The sequence below is a fragment of the Polyodon spathula genome, chromosome 9, assembly GCF_017654505.1.
Source record: "Polyodon spathula isolate WHYD16114869_AA chromosome 9, ASM1765450v1, whole genome shotgun sequence".
Taxonomy (NCBI): domain Eukaryota; kingdom Metazoa; phylum Chordata; class Actinopteri; order Acipenseriformes; family Polyodontidae; genus Polyodon; species Polyodon spathula.
Genome location: NC_054542.1, coordinates 26898692 through 26919587, shown reverse-complemented (window position 1 = coordinate 26919587; position 20896 = coordinate 26898692). Strand labels below are relative to the sequence as shown.

At 35.6% G+C, this 20896-nt stretch overlaps 2 protein-coding genes across 4 annotated transcripts; one reads left to right on the top strand and one right to left on the bottom strand.

Moving 5' to 3' along the window:
* Positions 1–269: 269 nt before the first annotated feature.
* Positions 270–8348, top strand: LOC121320574 (oxygen-dependent coproporphyrinogen-III oxidase, mitochondrial-like). Of its 3 annotated transcripts, XM_041259023.1 has the most exons (7): positions 272–1358; positions 2108–2251; positions 3150–3260; positions 4401–4542; positions 6236–6454; positions 7165–7269; positions 7379–8348. In XM_041259023.1, the coding sequence occupies exons 1-5, from the start codon at positions 818–820 to the stop codon at positions 6432–6434; spliced, it is 1137 nt and encodes a 378-aa protein (XP_041114957.1). In that variant the 5' UTR covers positions 272–817; the 3' UTR covers positions 6435–6454; positions 7165–7269; positions 7379–8348. The 3 variants fall into 3 exon arrangements, with proteins under 3 accessions (XP_041114958.1, XP_041114959.1, XP_041114957.1); XM_041259024.1 differs by lacking the exons at positions 7165–7269; positions 7379–8348 and having other exon boundaries at positions 270–1358; positions 4401–4579; positions 6236–6359; XM_041259025.1 differs by lacking the exons at positions 7165–7269; positions 7379–8348 and having other exon boundaries at positions 271–1358; positions 4401–5336; positions 6236–6321.
* Positions 8349–10035: 1687 nt separating this feature from the next.
* LOC121320573 (transmembrane gamma-carboxyglutamic acid protein 1-like) lies at positions 10036–20410 on the bottom strand. The gene is made up of 4 exons (XM_041259022.1): positions 20307–20410; positions 15679–15732; positions 14105–14265; positions 10036–13249 (listed from the first exon to the last, which is right to left on the bottom strand). The coding sequence occupies exons 2-4, from the start codon at positions 15686–15688 to the stop codon at positions 12740–12742; spliced, it is 681 nt and encodes a 226-aa protein (XP_041114956.1). The 5' UTR covers positions 15689–15732; positions 20307–20410; the 3' UTR covers positions 10036–12739.
* Between the last annotated feature and the right edge of the window lie 486 nt (positions 20411–20896).

The following is a 20896-nucleotide window of genomic DNA, read 5'->3' as shown; positions in this document are numbered from 1 at the left end:
ACCACAAGGTGTCAATGTGCACCTCAAGTATCACAGGGTTCCTGTCTTGAAGTGAAAGGAATCTTGTCATGCACAGCCAATTCAAGCAAAATAATAATAATAATAATAATAATAATAATAATAAATAATAATAATAACCCATAAACTTGTATTTATTTAAAAGAATAAACTGACCAATGAAAAGGTGACTGAAATATGCAGTATAGCATTTTGACAAGAATGTCTGGACAAGTATATTTTACATCAGTTTTGTAGCTTATCAGTACCAATACACTTAAAACACAATTTGAAAAAAGGGAATCCCCTTCTTTCATTTCTGTTTTTAATTCCTCAGATAAAAACGAGCTTGAACTGTCGTATCATAAGTATATTGTATTCACAGTGGGTGCTCCTCAGCAGACAAATTCGATTGGCAACAAGCCATCTTTTCTTTAGTGTGCACAGAAAGCTAAACTACGGAAGTTCTTTTCATTCGCGTATACACACACACACACACACACGCACACACACACTTTTACGTATCTCATAGCTTGCACAATTCATCCTACGCTGGCTGCTATGTGATTGTGCAACTGTACAAAACCACGTGTTTCTACAGAAACAGACCCGCCCCTAAAATGTCACTGACTATTCTGGGGTTGTAGTTACATTACCTCGATATTTGTATACGAGTATCAGTTGGAAAGAGATCTACAAACTACGATTCCCAGAACTTGGTATTCTAAGAAAAGTGTATAAGCGTTACCACATGTAACCACAGTAAGGGTTTGGCATTTAGAGGGTATTGTTGCATTTTATTGATTATTTTTCTCCTGTCATGTCTTCTTTCTTTTTTGCCGGCGTGGGTAGGACGGTTCCCTCAAAAGTCAAGCTTCTTTTGCCTCATTTCAGCAACCGGTGTGCAGTTTCGAACTTAGGTTTAGTGCATTGTCCATTAAAAACACGAGTTCTGCAGAACACAAATGCTGGCTTTAAACTTTCCAACGTGAGATACAAGTCCAGTATAGCAGGGGACAGAACTGCAAGTGGGTCGAACGGTAAGAAAGTCCGGCTAGTTGCTGGTGCTGCACTGGTAGCGAGTCTGGCTGCTGGTTTAAGTCACTTTCAAAGAGCTGAGATGAAATCTACAGTGGCCGTTCATTCTGAGACAGGCAAAATGGTTGAAGATGATATTTTGGAAAAGTGCAAATGTTTTATGTCTCAACCTGTGACAGAAGTCCAAGTCCTGCAGAAAAATAAGGAAGAAATGAGGACGAAGATGGAGATGATGATTTTGCAAACACAAGCAGAATTTTGCAAAGCTCTCGCTGATGTAGATGGGGGAACTTTTCAAGTGGACCGCTGGGACAGGAAAGAGGGTAAAGTAAACATTTTTATTTATTTATTTATTTATTTATTTATTGTGTGAAAATAAGCATGTTTTGTTAAAGACCGTGTTGCATTCCTTCTGTGGGTGACGAGGCTACGTGCAAACGTTCACGTTTGTACAGTGTTGCCACTGACATCGTTATTGTGCAATGCTGTTGGTAACTATAGGAATTAGAAACTAGATTTGTTTTCACTTCTACTTTTCTACTCATTTTAACATTGGAACAGTACTACTTAGCTTAAATACCAGCAACACAAACTTGATATTTTGATAGAAATTCCCTCTTTCTAGTTTGAATAATATACTTTTATTTGTATTCAGATTTTGTTTAAAAGCAACTTTCAGTTCACATGCATTCTGGCCTTAACATATATTGTTCAGTTTTACAAAAGCCTAACTTGTTAAACTGGATTTTGTGTGAGTGTGTGTGTGTGTGTGTGTGTTTGAGAGTGAGAGTGATGTGTATGATTCTATGGCCTCTTGATTATTGACAACATTACACTGCAGCCATCAACTTCCCCTAGCTGTCACCAGCTACTGACCACATGCAGGGTGTTAGTACTGTGGTTATTTTCTGGGAGGAGCCATTAGCATAGGAGGCATAGTGATGCCTGGTTTTACAGTGCAGCCTGGAGTTTTCATTACATGGCATAGCATTTTTGCCTGATAGTATGTGTGGATAGCTGGTGTGTGCAGCCTGGACACTGGCATTTTAGATTACTTTTGTTCCCCTACCAGGCGGTGGAGGTATCAGCTGCATCCTGCAAGACAGCCACATTTTTGAGAAGGCTGGGGTAAACCTGTCGGTTGTGTTCGGCGATCTTTCTGAGGAAGCAGCCCAGCAGATGAGAAGCCGAGGGAAATCACTTAAAAGGAAAGATGGTAAGGCCAGAGGACGAGGATAACCATTTTAAATAAAATACCAACAGAATACAGCTGACTACAAAAAACATGAAGAACTCTGGCTTAAAAGAAGGTCACCTGGCACAATTGAAACAATTACAGTATCATACACACCACATTATTTGGCCATTAAGCTTTCCTGTAAAACCAATTCCATGTTGAAGGTGGTTCCAAGCAATTGGGGTGCCTTTCTGTTGTAAAACAAATGTTAAATACTTTTTTTTTTCTTTTTTTTTTTTTTTTAAACCTGCTAAACCTGGGTTTTGGCAACATATTTTAACTAGTCATTCACTACTGGTTCTACATAAAGAAAACAGCTTTCAGAAGGCAGGCCAAGCATTGCTACTGACCAATCATCAATTGTTGTGGACCCACGTAATAGAATACACTCAACGGCTTGTGACTGGGGTGAAACAAAAACAACTTTACAGAATTGTAAGCTTATTTGTGCTCTTGTTTAGGAACCAATACATTCAGGACTGTTAATTATTTCAAAGTTAGGTTAACATTTATATTTACAAAATTAATCATTTCTGTTAAATATTCTAAATTAATAAAACAACATCAATATTACAATTCATAACATAATTGTAAGATTAAAAATACTGTTAAAAGGCCAATAAGTAAATAACTCTCTTGTTAGTATTAAGCTTGTAATGCATATTAGGTAAGATTTGCTGGAATTATTTTGTTAGCGCCATGCACTTACTGCACTTTTAAACCAAAAATTATAGATACTAGCCAACAAAAAAAGTGTTCAGCCATGTTGCCACTTCCCATTGGATGTCCCTGCTGTGTAAGGATTGATGATGTCACAATTGAGTAACGTTCCATTCAGAAAATCATCTTTAGCTTTCCAATCTGTTTTGATTTGCAGGAAAGCTGCCATTCTGTGCTATGGGAGTGAGTTCTGTGATCCACCCGAAGAACCCTCACATCCCCACGATACATTTCAACTACAGATACTTTGAAATCGAAGAAGCCGATGGTAAGAGTTTAAAGCCCTTCCCGGACACATTGTAAATGTCCTTCAGATTGATCTTTTCATTGAAGCTCAAGACAAACTACCTTAGGGTTTGTTTGTTCTAGTCAAAGAGTTGAGTGTATCACTGGTAATGAATTTCATGAACTAAAAAAAGTGTATAATTACATAAACAAAAATGCCAAAACAGTCTTATCTTTAAATGGTGTTGATGTCTGAATAGTATTCTCTATGAAACTTTTCAGATGCAGCTGCTTTTTCCCTCATCTTTCTAGATTTGCTCATTATTTTTTTCTTTTGGTCCAGTTAATCGCGCCCCAGTAAAAAAAAAAAAAAAAAAAATCCATCCTATCCTAACGAATTACTCATCACCGCAGAAGGCATTGTCTTCTTACACAGTGTTCTGTTTAGCAGTCTGTGTATTTCTGAGTTGTTTTTATTTTCTAATTTAATAAAATAGCAATCTGAGGTCTAATTGCACAGGGATCTTGTGTTATTTGGGATATAAAGTTGCAGACTATGTTCTAGCTCCTCGTAGCATGTCCATTTGTCTGCAGTTTTGAATAGATTTGATATCCATGCCTTACATGCACTCAATTGACATGATTACATGGACAAATTGACAATGTAATACATTTACTATGGAGTGGGAAATTTGCCTGCATTCTGCCAATAGGTGAAATATAGGAGACTGCCATCTTCAGAAATGAGAATTTAATCCCAGAGTTTAAAGCAAATGACGCTTTGATTTGAGGGGAGAGACCATCAGTCTTAATGTAAATTGGTGAATCATTGACAAGCAGGTGAAGGGAGTACAGCTACTGTATTTAAATAACATTTAAAAAAGAAAATATCTATTTTCTAAATTAGTATTCGTTACCATTATCAACTAAATTGCACTTCACTATACATTTTGAAAATGTTTTGATTGAAATACTCTTGTATTTTGTTGTAAATATGATTTAAAGCTTTGTGAATAGGGCCCACTGTTGAAAGTGCTATCAATATAAATTGATTGTAGTCTTGGTTATCACTCCTTTAAAAGTATTGAATGTTTTTGTATTATGGCAACACTAACACATCCTGTTTGAGAGGTTCCTCTGCAGAATACCCAGTGGATCATAGCTCTGTTCATTGCCCATACAGGTTCAAAGCTGTGGTGGTTTGGTGGAGGAACAGACCTGACACCTGCATATGTTAATAAGGAGGATGCTGTTCATTTTCATAAAACCCTGAAGAATGCCTGTGATAAACATGACAGCAAGCTGTATCCAGTGTTTAAAAAATGGTACAGAATACAATCTCACTCAGGTGATGTTGGCAAGGTACAGTAGATCATCAGGATAATCCACAAAGTTTAATTTAAATAGACACCATTTGAAAAACAGCGTTTACATTTTTTTTATTTAACAGGTTTCAGTTTGAAGTGTGATTGCTCAAACTGTGAACAATGAAGTCTCTTGTAACAAAAGGCTCCATAGGCAAGCCTTATGAACTCAATATATATTAACTCAGTCATAGAAGACTATATGTCTTCAAGCAATGGCTGATACCTGAACATGATTTATAACTACAGAGCTTTTAAGAGGATTGCCTTTTTTTTTTTATTACGCAATATTACAGTTTTGATGATTATATGTTGTTTTTTCCCATTTTGACCATAATATGGAAACCCATTGCAACAAAGATTGCTATGATAATAAGTAAAGCTGTTTTTGAACGATAGACAAGCTGGAGATGGTTTATATAGATTTTGTCACCTACTGAATTTGAAGAACAACTTTTTGTTGAGAATGGATTTAAGGAAAGTTAGTTAATGCTGTAGCTGTCTGGTGGACAATACCCTGTTGAAAGATTCCTGATACTCTTGGGGTGTCATTAGTTTTACATTCCTCAGTTACTGCCAGTATGTCTAACGCCCACAAACTTTGCCTGAAGCGATAAGGTTAGGTGGTGACAATGTCCTTGGTGTTTCCTGTGATAGAGACAGATAAAATAGGGCAGTGAATGTGCATTTAGGATAACTGTTCTCTGGCTGTGAGCTGTTATCTGGGTTGGGTCTTTTGGAAATACTGCGTCATTGTGAGTATTGGGTGGGTTGGTTTCACTTTAAACTGCCAAAACAAATTATTACTCGACACTAACATAATATTTCAAAGAACAATCAGCAAGTCAGGTTTTTTTTTTTTTTTTTTTTTTTTTTTTTTAACTTAAGACCACTTTCAAGATAATGCCTTGCCTTTTGACTGGGCTCTATTTAATTCTAGATGTAATTCCATAAAATATTTCTCTGCTGCTAATATCCCATTTCCACTGACACAAGAGGAGCGCTCACCGTGTGGTACATTTCTGCTGCCTTTTTGTACTGTCTTGCTGGAACCTGGCCAGCTTGACCTCACAACATCATAATCTGGACCAGGGTTAAACAATGCTGTTGCAGTTGAGGATCTAGGCACTGAAGAGAAACTTCAGTTCAGTTCAGCTAGTATACAATCCTTTTGTTGTTGTCAATACAATTACTTATCATAAAGAAAATACGAGTGATGAGAACCAGTAGAAAATCTACTACCATCAACCAAAAAGACGATTATTGATCTTAACTTTAGAGAAAGGGAAATGGGTAGTTTTATATTAATAATTTGTTCTTGCATCGGTTATGCTTCGGGTCCTCTGTTCAAAATGTTTTCTGTATTTATAACGTAGGCTGCTAAAATCTAACTTGTTCAATCAGAAACATTTCATTGGTTCCCGACTCCTCCCAAAGTTCAGCATTTTGATTGGTTCATGTGTCCTACCTGCTCACTCTGGAGAAGTGGTCTTTTCAGCCTCCTGCTGCTGGTATTGCAGTCATTCACTGATGAGAATGGTTGAGCTGCATTCCATTGCCGATTTAAATAGTCACAGAATACTGTGTGTATTCAAGGTTTGATATTTCCTCTGGTCTGCCCTATTTGCTATAACTCACTCTACTGCTGTTGCAGGTGCGACAACTATTTCTTTATTAAGCACCGGGGGGAGAGAAGAGGAGTCGGTGGAATTTTCTTCGACGACCTGGATTCCCCCACAAAGGAAGATGTGTTTGACTTTGTGAGGAGCTGTGCCAAAGCTGTTGTGCCCTGCTACATACCAATTGTGAAGAAACACCTCAATGACTCTTTCACCTCAGAGGAGAAGCAGTGACAGCAGCTTCGTAGGGACAGGTGAGGATCTGTCCTCTTGATTGTGTTGAAGTGCCACACATAACAAAGTGGTAAAACATCAGATGTCATTTAGTGGTTTTTATTTTCAGCTACACAAAGCACAAAGCAGATAATCAGTGTTATGCTGTCTGTCCTTTCTTAACATGCCGTATCTCATGTAAACCGAAGTAGGTCTTGGAGGCCATTGTTACACAGATAAATCATACTCAATGATTGTAGGAAACCAGTGACCTGTGACTTCTAGGTCAAGACCACAGAATGCAGTTTTATTCTATATTTCTGTAGTTTAGCTTTACAGAAAAACTATGCATTCAAGCTGCAGTATAAAAATAACGTAAATATATGTGCATATCTAGAAAAATTTAAATGAACAATTAATTCAGCAGTAATAAATTCTTCAAGGCAATTCATCTTGAAGTGTAGAAACTAATTTGCACTTGTGAATATTTAAGTTTAAAATCATACTGTTTTTTGTTTTCTTTTTTTACAAAATAAACAGAGCAGTTGTAAAAGCACAGTAACCCAGGACAGGGGCTGCAGTAAGCTGGGAAATGTATTACAAAACAAGAAACAGTTGCTAAATAGTTAATTCCTGGCCACCCATAACCCAGCTATGTCCAGGTTAGGCTTGTTGTCATTGTTTTTGCTATTGTGATTCCAGAATCCTTAGCTCTTTTTTTAAGCCTACTCACCCTTCTTCATCTTTACAGGTATGTGGAGTTTAACCTGGTTTATGACAGGGGAACAAAGTTTGGCCTTGCAACACCCGGGTCCAGGATAGAAAGTATTCTGATGTCTCTGCCACTTACTGCAAGGTGAGAAGTGAAAACATTGACCTTCCAATGCCGCAAGCCAGACTAGATTGTTAGATTTGTGTTCAAGTCTGGTGACATGTTTTCAATGGTTTTCTTTTCTGTTCCACAGATGGGAGTACATGCATGAACCTCCTAAGGGTACAAAGGAAGCAGAAACATTGCAAGTGTTATGTAATCCCAAAGACTGGGCAGAATAACTAAAAGAAACTGAAATAGATATAAATACCAACAACCCTTAGTTCACTGATTTAGATAATCTGCATATCGCCCAAAACCACTATGTCATTGCACTCAATATATGAAAGTTATGAGGAGACTTCCTAAAAGAGATGCTGAAAGTAAACTGTCAGTATCTCTATTGGAAACAAACATTCAGGTTATTGTGTATGAAAAAGTTGGGTGCAATTCTTTTTAAAGCAAAAAAAAAAAAAAAGTATTTCTGTGTTAACTTTTTATTTATTATATCTGCAAAAAAAATACATAATGTTCAGTTCTGCATAGTGTTTTCCTTGTATAACTTGAAGCTCCCTATAATGTATCAAATCAAATTCCAGTTAAATAATAACTTAATCATTTTTTTTTTTAATTAAAAAAAAAATTAAAGCATCTATGTGAGTTTCCATCCTGTTTCAGGATTACTTTTTACTCTGGACTAAGCGTGATTTCAATTTGTTTAAGCCTTGAACATGGTGTGGATTAAAGTATCAGTCTTTGTATTTATTCAAGTGTCAGTCTTTGTATTTATTCATGTGCTGTACAGACTTTTTGTGTTGCAGTTGTAAAAGCTATAAAATTACATATTTATATGCCTTTTCTCAAGTTTTGTAAAACTTTCCTGGTTATTTAGGTAACAAAAAGTAAAGCACAGTAATGGCAAGTATTGTAAGGCTCTCTTCAGTCTCTTGTTTTTAAGTTTTTTTAAGATTGGTAAAGCAAACCCAGCTCTGTCATTAAATAACCTCAAACCTGTTCTAGAGCGAAATCAGTGTTTAAAAAGTTAATGAATACCACCGTATTTCAATGTATAATATATAACCTGTTTTCACCAATTTGAGTATTTTTTAGAAAAAAGATTTAGAAGTGAGTAGTTTTTCAAGATTTATGATTATACTGTAAATTTACAGTATAATCATAAATCTCAAAACTACTCACTTCTAAATCTTTTGTAGTCATTTTTGTATTACTTTAGTATAAATACATGTTAATTTGGATTCATATGTTGTTTTTTTCTGACTTTATGTGAACGAAAAGACACAAAAGCTCCCGTTTTCTCATTGGAAATAGTAATATTTCAAAATATCACTGTCCTGGTTACAAAAGCAAAGTTTGTGGGGAATAATTGCCATTTTCTATACTTTTGATGCATAAGCAATTAGGAAATAACACTTACTACCCAGGAACAAAAATTGTGTTACATAGTGTTATTGACTGAAAATGTTAGATCACTTTGCTTTAATTAGGTATATTAAACTATTTCTATAAAGTGTCATGCATTTTACCACGTGTGGCTGTGTGTACCTTTTCTCTTACTGTTTTAAATTATTTGCATGTGTGGCTTACTAAAGTCATCAATTAATTCATTAATTTGCCAATTTTGAAAAGGTTTCTAAGATTTTCAGTTCCAGTGGTTTGATTTCATATGCACAAATCAAAACAACATAAGCAATGGGGTGTTCTAATAAATTTGCACACAGCTGTATATCAGTGCTACACTACACACTTTTTCACATATTCATTTCACTTTGTGTTTACAAAGTGTTTGAGTAGGGATGCCATTTCCATTGCACAATAGTTTTACATAATAGTTACTGGTTGTAGCTGCTTTCTGTCAATTGCTGTGAAGTAACAAATATTGTTTAGTACAGTATACTCAAATAATTATTTTATAATAATACTCTAGTAAATCTTCCCTAATGTTGGCCCCACATTATGTTCCATACACATTATTTAAAGGTCATTTTGAAATCTTTGGACCATGCATCCCTGGTAGCTTTTCTGAATTAAGCGTTACATTTCAGAGAATCTACTTGTTAAAGTTTATTTATATCATACTTTATAGTACAGTTTGATACTACTATGTTTTGCTTTATATGAGATTTTGTTAAACTGCATTTCAATTTAAGATCTTTATGAGAATACCACCAGTGACACACTTCCAGCAAGTCTCCAGTCTTGCATTTACAAGAGTATTACATAGAACATAATGCACAAAAAGAAAATACACATACTATTGAGATGGAATTGCCTTCAGGGGGTTATACTGTCTTTTTGAAAAAAACTAAATTGAAAGGAAGGGGGTGCCAATCCCCTTCCCTAGAACAACAGCAAGTTCTGTAATCTATAAAAGGAGGCTTACTTTATTACCTAAATATACTTTTATGCTTTCTCACCAGCCCCTTGCGGGACAGAGCCCTGCTCTCCATGGCGTGCATAATAGAGTGGTATGATAACCCAGTCCCATAGTGTGAGGTGTGCCGGTGTGTCAGTGAGTGGTATGATAACCCAGTCCCATAGAGTGAGGTGTGCCGGTGTGTCAGTGAGTGGTATGATAACCCAGTCCCATAGAGGGAGGTGTGCCGGTGTGTCAGTGTGGCAGAGTGGTGCAAACTATTGATGTGCTTAGTACCCCCTAAAGGATTTTCAACACATTCTGAAGTAAAGACCTATTCTTAGGACCCAACTACAACACTAATCACAACACTCCAAATCTGGTGAAATTCTGATAACTAAAATAATAGAGATAAACAAATACATTTCAGGCATCAGTGGGTTTTGGAATACATTTTATAGCAAATTGATTCAAGCAACATTTTTCCTATAAATATTTCAGTTATTTATTTTTTTTAATACATTTTTTACAAATTCAATTTAGTTTATGAAATAAGGCACTTCACAAACACGTCTTTTAATGAATGCAACTTACACTGCATTTTATGGTAATTAATTCTGACACCTCAGTTTGATTACAGAAACGAAAAAAAAAGTTTTGTTATCCAGTATATATGACCATATATTATATTCCTCCACCCCCACACCCAACCCCATGCCCCCTAAGCTTGACTCGCAAAGAAAATGTCAACCATATTGTAGCGATCTCAGATAATGCAGGCAGGTGCATCACATAGGCGCATCACACAGGCGCATCACACAAGCGGACAGCGGGCACGAACCTAGGGCCTCTCGCAATAAAGCATAGCGCCGACACTGCTGTACAAAACAGCCGGCTCCTTTGCAAGGAGTGTATATCGGGCTTATGTCTTCATGCATGATTACGTCGCCTACCAGCCCTGTTGCTGCCTTCCCCCTGTGCACGCTACAATATGTTAAATCACCTTTGAAATGTAATCCAGTATGAATTAGTAGGGTCAATTCACAAATATTTAACATTTTTATACATAAACAGAAGTAAACATGAAATAACATTTGTAAAGCTAGCAATTACAACTTTTGTACATGCCTTCATTTTTTCTACCCCATTGGTTAGAAATAGTTATACAGTCACACAAAGCCGCAGAAATTGTTTTAAAATGGAAATTATTATTCCCAGCTGCTCACACTATCATACATTATGGCAGAATATATGATAAATATGCATAAATACATTCACCAGACAAAAAACAAACAAAAAACAAATGAGAAAACAATTATTGGGTTAACACTCATACACATTAGCAAAACTTTAACCACAAAATTCACCTATAAAAATACAGTATTTCACTAATTTTACATGAAGGTTATTGTACTGCAACCAGGCTTAGAAAATATCAGCTATAGTGTGCATTTAACAAAAAGATACTTACTGTTATTTTTTATTTTGGTTTGGTTGTTTTCAAGAACCAGAAGTTATGAACAAATGAATTTGCCCATTCATAGCATTTTTTTTTTCAAAGATTGATTAAAACTATAATCCAAACTATAAATTGAAAGTGCTTTATGCTGACGTGCAATCTGACCACCTGCTTCTCAGCTCAATGTATTCATTTTGCAGAAATCCAGAGTCAAATAATAAATAGCAAGCTTTACCATTGTGAAATTCCCAAACACCAAAGCAGTAGTATTCCTACACTGTTAAGACCCCTCCCCCTTTACATCTATGCACTGGCAACCCTGATCATTGGAGGTCTAAGTAGGTTTTAGAGTACAGCAGGCTATTCCCTACTTTAAACTCTGGTAGTTAGAAATCTTAGGTCTTAGTTTAGAATTGTTACATTTTTGCATGCATTTAAACATTATGAGAATATTTAACCGAGACCTGGGAAAAGGTCTTAATGTCTAGTGTGTATGTTTCCTTGGGCCATATTCATAAAGTATTAGCATAGCAAACTTGCCAGCTGAATAATGCTTTCTTCTCAATGCAGCCCAGGATCTGCATAAACAGTCCTGCACGTCAAACCCTTAGTAATGTGATACATCTATATCATTTTCTAAATCAACTAGTCATTAGTTGTTTCAATGCAACAAAGGTTGTATTAAATATCCTTCAGTTTTTTGTGCTTTGATTAAAAACAAGTTTAATACTTTATTGAAACCTAGGAGACAGACTCTTCAGACACAATATTAAGATTTCAAAGCATTAGCAGCTAATACTGTACTATTTTGTTAGGAAACTGAGATTTGGTAGAGCTACCAGGACAGTCCATTGCAACAAAGACCAAATCCAAAAATCTAGAAGAACATTTGAAAATTCAAAATGGCAAATGTTTGACTTTAAATGTTTGACTTGACTAAGCTTTCCTTAACTGAAATTAAAATGCAAATTAAGTTTTAGTATATCTGAAATCCAGTACCTGATCTAGGTAAAATGCTCAAGATACACAAAAATTATATAAGACCCTGGCTGGGGGGATTGGCTATACATAAAACATTACCCAATGGTGGTGCAGACTAGGAATATTAAATACTGCTTGAATTATTTTAATGGCAGCAGTATTTGTCTATTAACAATAGAACGCTGTGACCTGTGGTGGGCTAACACTCACTCAAACATTGGAACTGCATTATGCACCTGATGTTCCTCTTTGATTTTAAAAACGTTTGTGCTAAAGTGGGTCTTTTGAACTTTAAAATGTTCAAGGGAGTTATTGGCTACTTCAGACATGAATTATAACACAAAACAGCCTATACCTTCACAGTTTCATTTGTTTTAAAGCATACTCCAGCAGTTAAAATGTCTTTTTTTGACAGTGCTATGCATAAAGGCTTTACAATTAATTTCTAGCCTAACTTTTACATTTTTTTTATTTTTTTTATTTTCTATCTGAAACTTTGTTATTTACAATCTTCAACAGATTACAGAGTAGTCACATAACTGAAATGCTGGCATTTACAGTACATGCAGCTAGCCTTATTCCCAGGACTGTGTGGGGAAATGGTCATATTAAAAGAAATATATATAATTATTATAATATTAGTTCTGAAGTGCTTAAATATACTGACTTTTGGTAAAAAGACAAACCTTATCAACAGCTAGTTATTTCACATTGCTTACAGTCACACTGGTGTTAATTATGTCCTCGTACTGGGGAGGCAGATCTGTATGTGGCCCTGCTGTTTCAATCCGAACATCAGTGTGTCCTGTGGCTTCTTCATATGAAGGGGGCGGCTCTCCATTTGACAGTCTCCCTGGCGCCAGATCCGCCCCCATGTATGCAGGGGATGCCGCGGTTAGGCCGCTGCTTGTGCTCATGTCAGATTGAGGAGAAGTGCCAGGATGGTAAGAGACGTGGCCTCGATGATCCATGTCTACCAGAGACATGCTTCTGTCAGCCTGGCTCCGTTGATGCCTCCGCTCGCTGAAAGTGGTCCCTCTTTGAAACATCTTTCGGGAGTGGCAGTGCCAAATAGCTACCAAGACAACGATTATCACAAGGAGGCCTGCCAGGAGGGGGACGATAAGGTAGACAGAATGGAAGCGATTTCCATCTACACTGAAACCGTTGTCGCCGTTCAATTCCTTACTGTATTCGTACCAAAACTCCCTCTGGAGAAGCAAACACACAGACAGGCTTCCATTACTATACTGTCAGGGTGCTACATTCTCTGTCTAGTTAACTACTAAACTCTTACCATCCTTAAATGTTTAAACTAAACTTCACATCAGTCACTAAATTATTTCATTCAGTTTAAAGCAAGACATATATGCCTTATTATATCAAGAAGAGATGCTTTTTTAAGGTGTCATGAATTACAATAAATGAAACAGTACAAATAGGGAGTGAACACAGATTGTGTGTATAATATATCATGATTTTTGCTTCAGAAACAGCCTTCACGTTCATCACAAACTGGCTGTGATTTTTTCTTGCAGTTATACATTTATGCCTTTGGCTATAGACACAACTTTCACCACAGTCAATAACTTTTCAAAAATGTACCTGTGCCAGATCTTTGTACCCAAATCATTTGAGAAACAGTTTTTCTTTGCCTTGATCGGTTTAGTGTCTGCAAGCCATACATTACTATTACCTATACACTCGGATATGCCAATTTCATAATAAGGGTTACATTTAAATAGACAATTAAAATAGACACTTGAAATGTGCCAATAAACCAGACCATAATACAATCTGCGAGAGTAATTCATCAGAGTGATTAATAGGATGATATAGAAAGTTTTAGTTTTTATATATAACCTCCCCAAATTTCCTTTATGCAATTACAATTGGTGGAAGCTTGATCAGTTTTCTTACAGCGCAAGTCTGACACCAAATACTACAAAAGAAATTGGACAGGTGCTTATATAATGCACTTTTTTTTCTTTCCTTTACAGCTTGCTCTGGTACAATAAAGGCTGCCTCCAACTACTGGAAATCCTAAACACTGTTTATTCACTCACTGTTTTTTCATCGTTTTCAAATGCCTCTCTTGCTTCCTCATAGGAGCAGGTTTCCTCCCGACATTCCCGCTCAATGTTCCCCTGTTTTATTTCTTCAAGCAGGCCGTTTGCTCTTGGGAACCTTTTCAGAACTGAGTTGGCTTGGTTTGGTGACAGGAAAACTGAGAACATAAAAAAGTATATGGGACTATAAATGTTCTATTGGGCTGCCATGGAGTTAATAAATGTTAGTTAAAATAATCCCAAGTACGTTGCTTTCCCAGGTGTCATGACCATTTGAGAGAGAATATTCCTGTATGTGCCGTGCCCCCTGAAACCATCCCACATACCCCATTTTGGGATTCACCGTCCGAGTACATAGACAAGCGCTGTTAAAACATAACACATTTACTCTGTCAAAATATCACTTCTGCCTTGACTTGAACAATTCATCTAACAATAATCAAAGTGCTTCTTTATACAAGTTGAGAATCAGAGCGGCAATCATGAAAATCAGAAACTGGGAGGTAAAACCTGCCGGCTCTTCTTGTATTGTGTAGATGGAAATCAAAGCATTTTTAATGAGAAAGAGCACAGTTTAGCCCTAATCCTTTACCTACATTACAATATAGTCAAAAATGAATTTCAATACAATTACCCACTTCTTTTTGTCTTTGGGTAGAAACTACATACGTAAAAGTTGTGTTCATACTTACATAACTGAAAGTGTCACAGACTCATAGCCACCAATTGAAATTTATGCAATATCAGGAACAATACAGTTGGCAAGAAAATGCTTTACTAATTTTTTAAAAGGCCCGAGGCCCAATTTCTGCCTATTATATGTTTATGTGAGCTGCAAAACAAATAAAGTGCTTTTCCACATCTCTAAGAAATTACAGACTACCTTTCTTTTTTTCACCCAATATTTCTGCTCAACCTCACTGCTGCTAAATCGTGGCAGTTAACATTTCATTTTATAGGTCAATGGTTGTCTCGAATTTCTCATAATTGTTGGCCTTTACTGAAGGGAACACCCACACAGCCATAAACAATACAAAAGTACGACACTAAACAATGGACCGTATAAAATTACTGCAAACATGCGGAACAGTTGTGAATAAAAACAACTCCCTCTGCATTATTTCACTAAACTACACCCTTACACAAGAGAAGAGAGTTTGTTTTCTCTGGATCTTTTTATTTTGCCTCTAATTTAGTTTGTATTTACTACTCTTATTTTATTTTTGTCAGTAACCTGCAAATAAAACCAAATAAAAAGTTAACAAAAAAGTTGACAAACCATAAATTGTACTATCCTAATTATATATTTGAAAAGATTTGAGGAGAATGGCTCCCTGTTATAAATTACTATAAGTCTATCCATATTGTTGATTTGCAGCAATTACACCAGCAGTTTCGCTGACCCAGCACAGGCTCTAGAAGATGCTGACAGTATTTACGTAGCGTACTGTATCTAGTTATCTTTTTAAATATGCAAAAGAAAAAGGATGAGAGTGACTTACATTTGACACATGCAGTAAAATCAGAAGCCGTTTATATAAAATTATTCAGTTTAATATTAAAGTACATACCACTTCCCATGATTTTCTGCCACTCAGAGAACAACAGAACAATGGATGCTGAGTCTGAAAAGCAAATGGAAACCTGGTAAATTCAATTAATCCATCTACGTTACATAGGCTGAGCCCAAATTCACTTGAGTGCTTCCGGAAAGCATTTTCGGACAAATGTAATGACTTGCAGTCAACATATACAAATGAATCTGATATTTATTTGGCTAACAAACACGAACTACATTTCTAATGACATATTGTTTTTTTAAATATGTATTATTTTTATATCTTTAAAGAGACAGTATCATGTCCATATACAGCTATGGCCATAACGTTTTGCATCACCTAGAATTTTAGGATTGAGATATTTTATTTAACATCATGTAATTAAAGAACATACAGAATGATATGTCAAAAGTCTACCAGGAGCCATACTATTAGTACAGTGGTTCATGTTAGATATCAAAATGTTACATTTTTCAAACTTTGTCTTAGTAGTAAAGTATTTCGTTAGTATATGGATAACTACAAAGCGGTATGTAATTCAATGATCATAACATTACTATGATAACGTAACATTATTCAGCAGGTTTCATTCAACTTTATGAAGCAAAATTTGTTAATTCTATAGGGTGATGCAAAACTTTTGGTTATAGCTGTACATTAAAACAATGTCTGTAAGATGTAACTTGCTGTGCCATTTACTATCTTTCAGGATCACTTGATAAAACAAAGTAATTTCTCGGCTGTTTTGGGCAATTCTGGTCTATCTGGAAACTTGTTGGTATGTTTAAATGTATGGCTGCAGTCCTGGAATGAGCGTCTTCATTCTTTCTGGTCAGATTGTAGCAGATGCACCACAATAAAAGTCAGTAAATACAACTATTATTCTCAAGCGAGACAGTTGCTACTCCGGTTGCCAGGATATGGTCTGCCTGGTGTCACGTGCAGCAGTGTCATCTGGGATGAATGAACTCAATCGGTTTTAAATGTCATTTTTTTAAAATGCATACTGCAACGGTAACTGTGCACAATACATTCAATATTAAGTTCACTATGGTTGAGAGGCGAGGTCAGAACCTGATCTTGATATTGGTGTTTGGTTGTCATCTCAATCCCTTTTCCTCACCTGAAGCCTGGTCATTTCAAGATGTCACTCTAGCGTTTTGCGAAGGCCATTTACTCATTCATTCGTTTTTTTATGTTTTGGCAACATTAATGTAACAACACCACAAAAAAAAAAAAAAAAAAAAAACACACATTGGAATTGTTAAACTATCGACCAAAAGAATGCATGTACAACACCGTGAAGTTAAAACTATGATATTGGATGTTGAACAGATAAATTAAAAGGAGATATATTTACACAAAAATACTGGACAGATGATGGTATTTCCATTAAACAGTGCAAATTATTCAATTATGCTTTTGGAGAAAGGGTAATTATAAATTACTGTGACAAGTACAAATAAAATATGAACAGTTATGTATTCTTTTAGGCGAAGCTTTTTTACAGTTAGTACACTAGTCTTTATAATAATAATAATAATAATAATAATAATAAGACTAATAATAATATAATTAATTAGGGGTTATTAATCCCCACCCTTGTATCAATCGTGCACGTCACGTATTTCGATATCGATAATATCGAAGTCTTCCAAAACACAGAAAAATATAATAATACAATTGCAATATCAAACATATGAAAAGCAATAACTTACTTTAACTAAGTGGTGCTTTGCAGTGCTTAATTTGTGCCGGGACTCAGCCCCGGAACCTCTGGGCGTGTAGTCATTGCGCCGGTACCTCTAATTGAAAATCTCAAACTGCTTTCTTGTTAAATTCTCAATCCAGCTGTATTAAATTTGCAAATTCTTGCGCGCTAAAGAGCGACAGTCCGCTGACAAGTTTGAAGCCTACTTGAAATTACCGTATTACTTCAACTTGGCTACGGCCTCGAATTAAAGACGCCCTCTTATTGACGATATATCAGCTTTACAATAGAGACCGTCTTCGAATAAACGCCGCTATACAATAAAGAAAAATGAATGTATTTTTTTTTCTCCCTCTACTAAAAAAAACAAAAAAACGCGCTATGTACATGTAACCCCCCCCCCCCCCCCCCCCCCCCCCCGAAGAGACGGGATCCTCAATCTAGCAAAAGCACATTTTATTTTATGGTAGTACAGTTCTTAAATAAAATCCAATTTAAACTGAGTACAGAACAGCAGTCCTTCTGAAGTTTTTATAGGTGGTTTTGTTGTTTTGTTTTTAGTTCAATTAATTCCCGTACAAATAAAAACAATGTGGTTACTATATATGGGATGATTTAGTTTCGGTTTTTCTTGCAGATAAATGACAAACAAACAAGTTACAGTGAGATAAAAAAAAAAAAAAAATAACAGTAGGATATATTGTAGTTTTTACAGAAATCAAGCTGATATTCTGAGGTACAGAAAAACACCTACGTCACACCAGCATTGTTCCGCCCCTTAACATCCAATACACACTCCTGATTAGCTGGCACAGTACTGCCCTCATCTTCCAACTCCCACCTAATAGGCTCTCGGTAACTGTCACCGATAAATGTACTGTAGTCAAAGTATGTTAGCCACACACATTACAGAAAATAAGCAACTGTAATACATCAGTTTTCGAAATTAAAATTATTAGTGTTACCGTATATTTTGAATGTTTCAAACATATTCTACCATAGCACTTCTATTACACTGTCTTTGTTGTACTGGAGGTAGTCAGTACATATTTTACTGAAGCAACACAGCCACTAGAGGCACCCGCCCACTGCTTTGGATACTACCCTGCTTCAGTTGTAGGTAATGTATCAACGATGTGGTAGCGGATTTTATTAACAACTTTTGTTTACCTAATATGCATTATACAATAAAATGATCGAATTTTGCATGTGAATGGCATGTAATGTGTGATTTAATAAATACATTGTCAAACAGTTTCTGTTAATAGGAAGAAGGAAAGGGGGGAAAAAAAAAAAAAAAAAACAACAACAACATACAGTGCGTGAATCCGCCTTAAACAACTTCGAATCCCCGACTGGCGAAGAACCTCCGAGCACAGCCCTAGTGATCATTCCTAATAATTATCCACTGGCGTTTGATTATTTGAATGTACACTCCCGTGCCCATTTTTAAACAACCTTTCATAATGTAAGCTTCCATGATCACGATTCAAGGTTTTTACAGATCTGTATTAAATCCGGATGCACCGTGTTTGTGTCGCACTGGATTAGAATAAGAATGTAACGAATCTGCTGGTTTCAGTGGTGTGACAGTTGTGCAATTCTTCCCTAGTATGGAAGTACAGTACACTGAAAATACAAAATACCAGCAATAATTATTCATACACTAGAATACGCCAATTACTTCTGGGGGAAAAAAAAGTTGATCCTTATAAAAGCAAGTTTCTAAAGTGGGCTAGCAGTAGGGCTCGTAAACCTAATTTAATAGAGACGGAAATGCCACCAATGCATGCTGATAAAGATCTACAAAACAACTATTGTTGCAATTACAGACACGCCAATGAATTATAGTTTAAAATGTAACAGAATATGTGGCTGTGTGGGACACTGAAGTATTTATTTATTTATTGGTTAAATATAACTAGGCACTTAAATGATAAAAAACAATGTTACAAATGTTCTCGTTTGACAAAATCCGTCGACGAGAATGAAAATCAAAACACATTTTCAATATAGCATACATTTTCTTCACTACTTCAAACTTTTGAATTCTGACCTTGTTACTACAAAACGAATGATTCGATCCAGTCAAATGAGATTAATAGGAAGAGGGTCCTCTGAATAACAACACAGCAGAACCAGTAAGAAGAACATGTTGGCAGAACCTCTGGTTCAATAGAGGACCGATTGTAAAAATACGACAAAAGCCTTTGTTAATCGTGAAAACACAGTAGCGCTCAGTATATCATACTGTATACATTACGTGATTTTACTCATACAGATATAAGTATTCACTGTTTTTTGTAATTGAATTTAAATCGTTCTCACCAACTTACCGTATTTATGACGTGCTTAGTGGACTTTACTCGTATAATCAAACATATTTACTATAAGTTAACTGCTTAGTCGAACTCGCGCTTACATGTATTCACTGTATTCTTTACTTTGCTCCATTTGATCTTATTTGATAATGATTTTACTGTATCTTATAACTGCTCTGAAATGTGATATTCTGAAATGTGATATTTTGTAACAACTGTAAATCGACCTGGATAAGGGCGTCTACGAAGAAAAAAATAATAATAATAATAATAATAATAATAATAATAATAATAATAATAATTGTATATTTTAAGATATTTTATTGATCCAATAAGACTACACCATTCCAACTGACAATCAAAGTGAATGTATTTATCACTATCAATATCCGTGTACGGCATTTTCTTTCCTTCTTACTGAACTGATTTATAAACACACACACAGAGAGCGGGGGTGGCTGACAAAGACTGATATCATAAGACAACATATTTGCAGATATACCGCGCCGTTTAACACAACATGTTATCTTCCGGCAAATGTTATGCTTTAGATTGCCTAAAATAAAAATATATATATATATTTTTTTTTAGTATAAAGTTTACTTTACCTCTTTTGCCTGTTGTCTCTTCTCCAGTTTTGTCCCCTCCCCAGCTCACAACAAAAGCCGCGCATGCTCACACCACCACGGCTGACTGGGTGTAATCCTTTTGGATTCCTGGCAACTTTTTTTTTTTTTTTTTTTTTTTTTTGTATTGCATAAACACAAAAATATAACAAGAATATACAACAAGAGGAATTCTTTTATAACATCTCTAAAGAAATGACAATAACTTTATACATTGCCAGGGATACTGCATTCTCACATTTTGAATAAAGGAATACATCAAAAACAGCACTTTTTTATGCTTTCCCATTTTTAATAGTGCTGATATAATCTTCCCTTTCTGTTTTAAACAGATTAAAAATTGGTTTACGGTCTGTCCATTTAACTTTATGAATATGATACCTCCCAAATATTAATAAAGTATCAATTACATGTATCATTCGGTTCCAAATGTGTGTGTGGTTTTTTATTTTTAATAAAACAATATATCAATATGTACAGTTTCACTTAGTGTCATAACATAATGCTGCATATTATTCCAAAATAACTTCGTATCAAGATTCCTGGGAACTGTTGAGATAGATAACTGTTGA

Excerpts from the sequence above, each read along its gene's own strand:
- LOC121320574 (XM_041259023.1), top strand. The coding sequence starts at position 818 with ATGTCTTCTTTCTTTTTTGCCGGCGTGGGTAGGACGGTTCCCTCAAAA. Across the intron at positions 1,359-2,107 it reads CCGCTGGGACAGGAAAGAGG|GCGGTGGAGGTATCAGCTGC; the intron begins GTAAAGTAAACA and ends TTCCCCTACCAG. Across the intron at positions 3,261-4,400 it reads TGAAATCGAAGAAGCCGATG|GTTCAAAGCTGTGGTGGTTT; the intron begins GTAAGAGTTTAA and ends TTGCCCATACAG.
- LOC121320573 (XM_041259022.1), bottom strand. Across the intron at positions 13,250-14,104 it reads TTGAAAACGATGAAAAAACA|AGGGAGTTTTGGTACGAATA; the intron begins GTGAGTGAATAA and ends TTGCTTCTCCAG.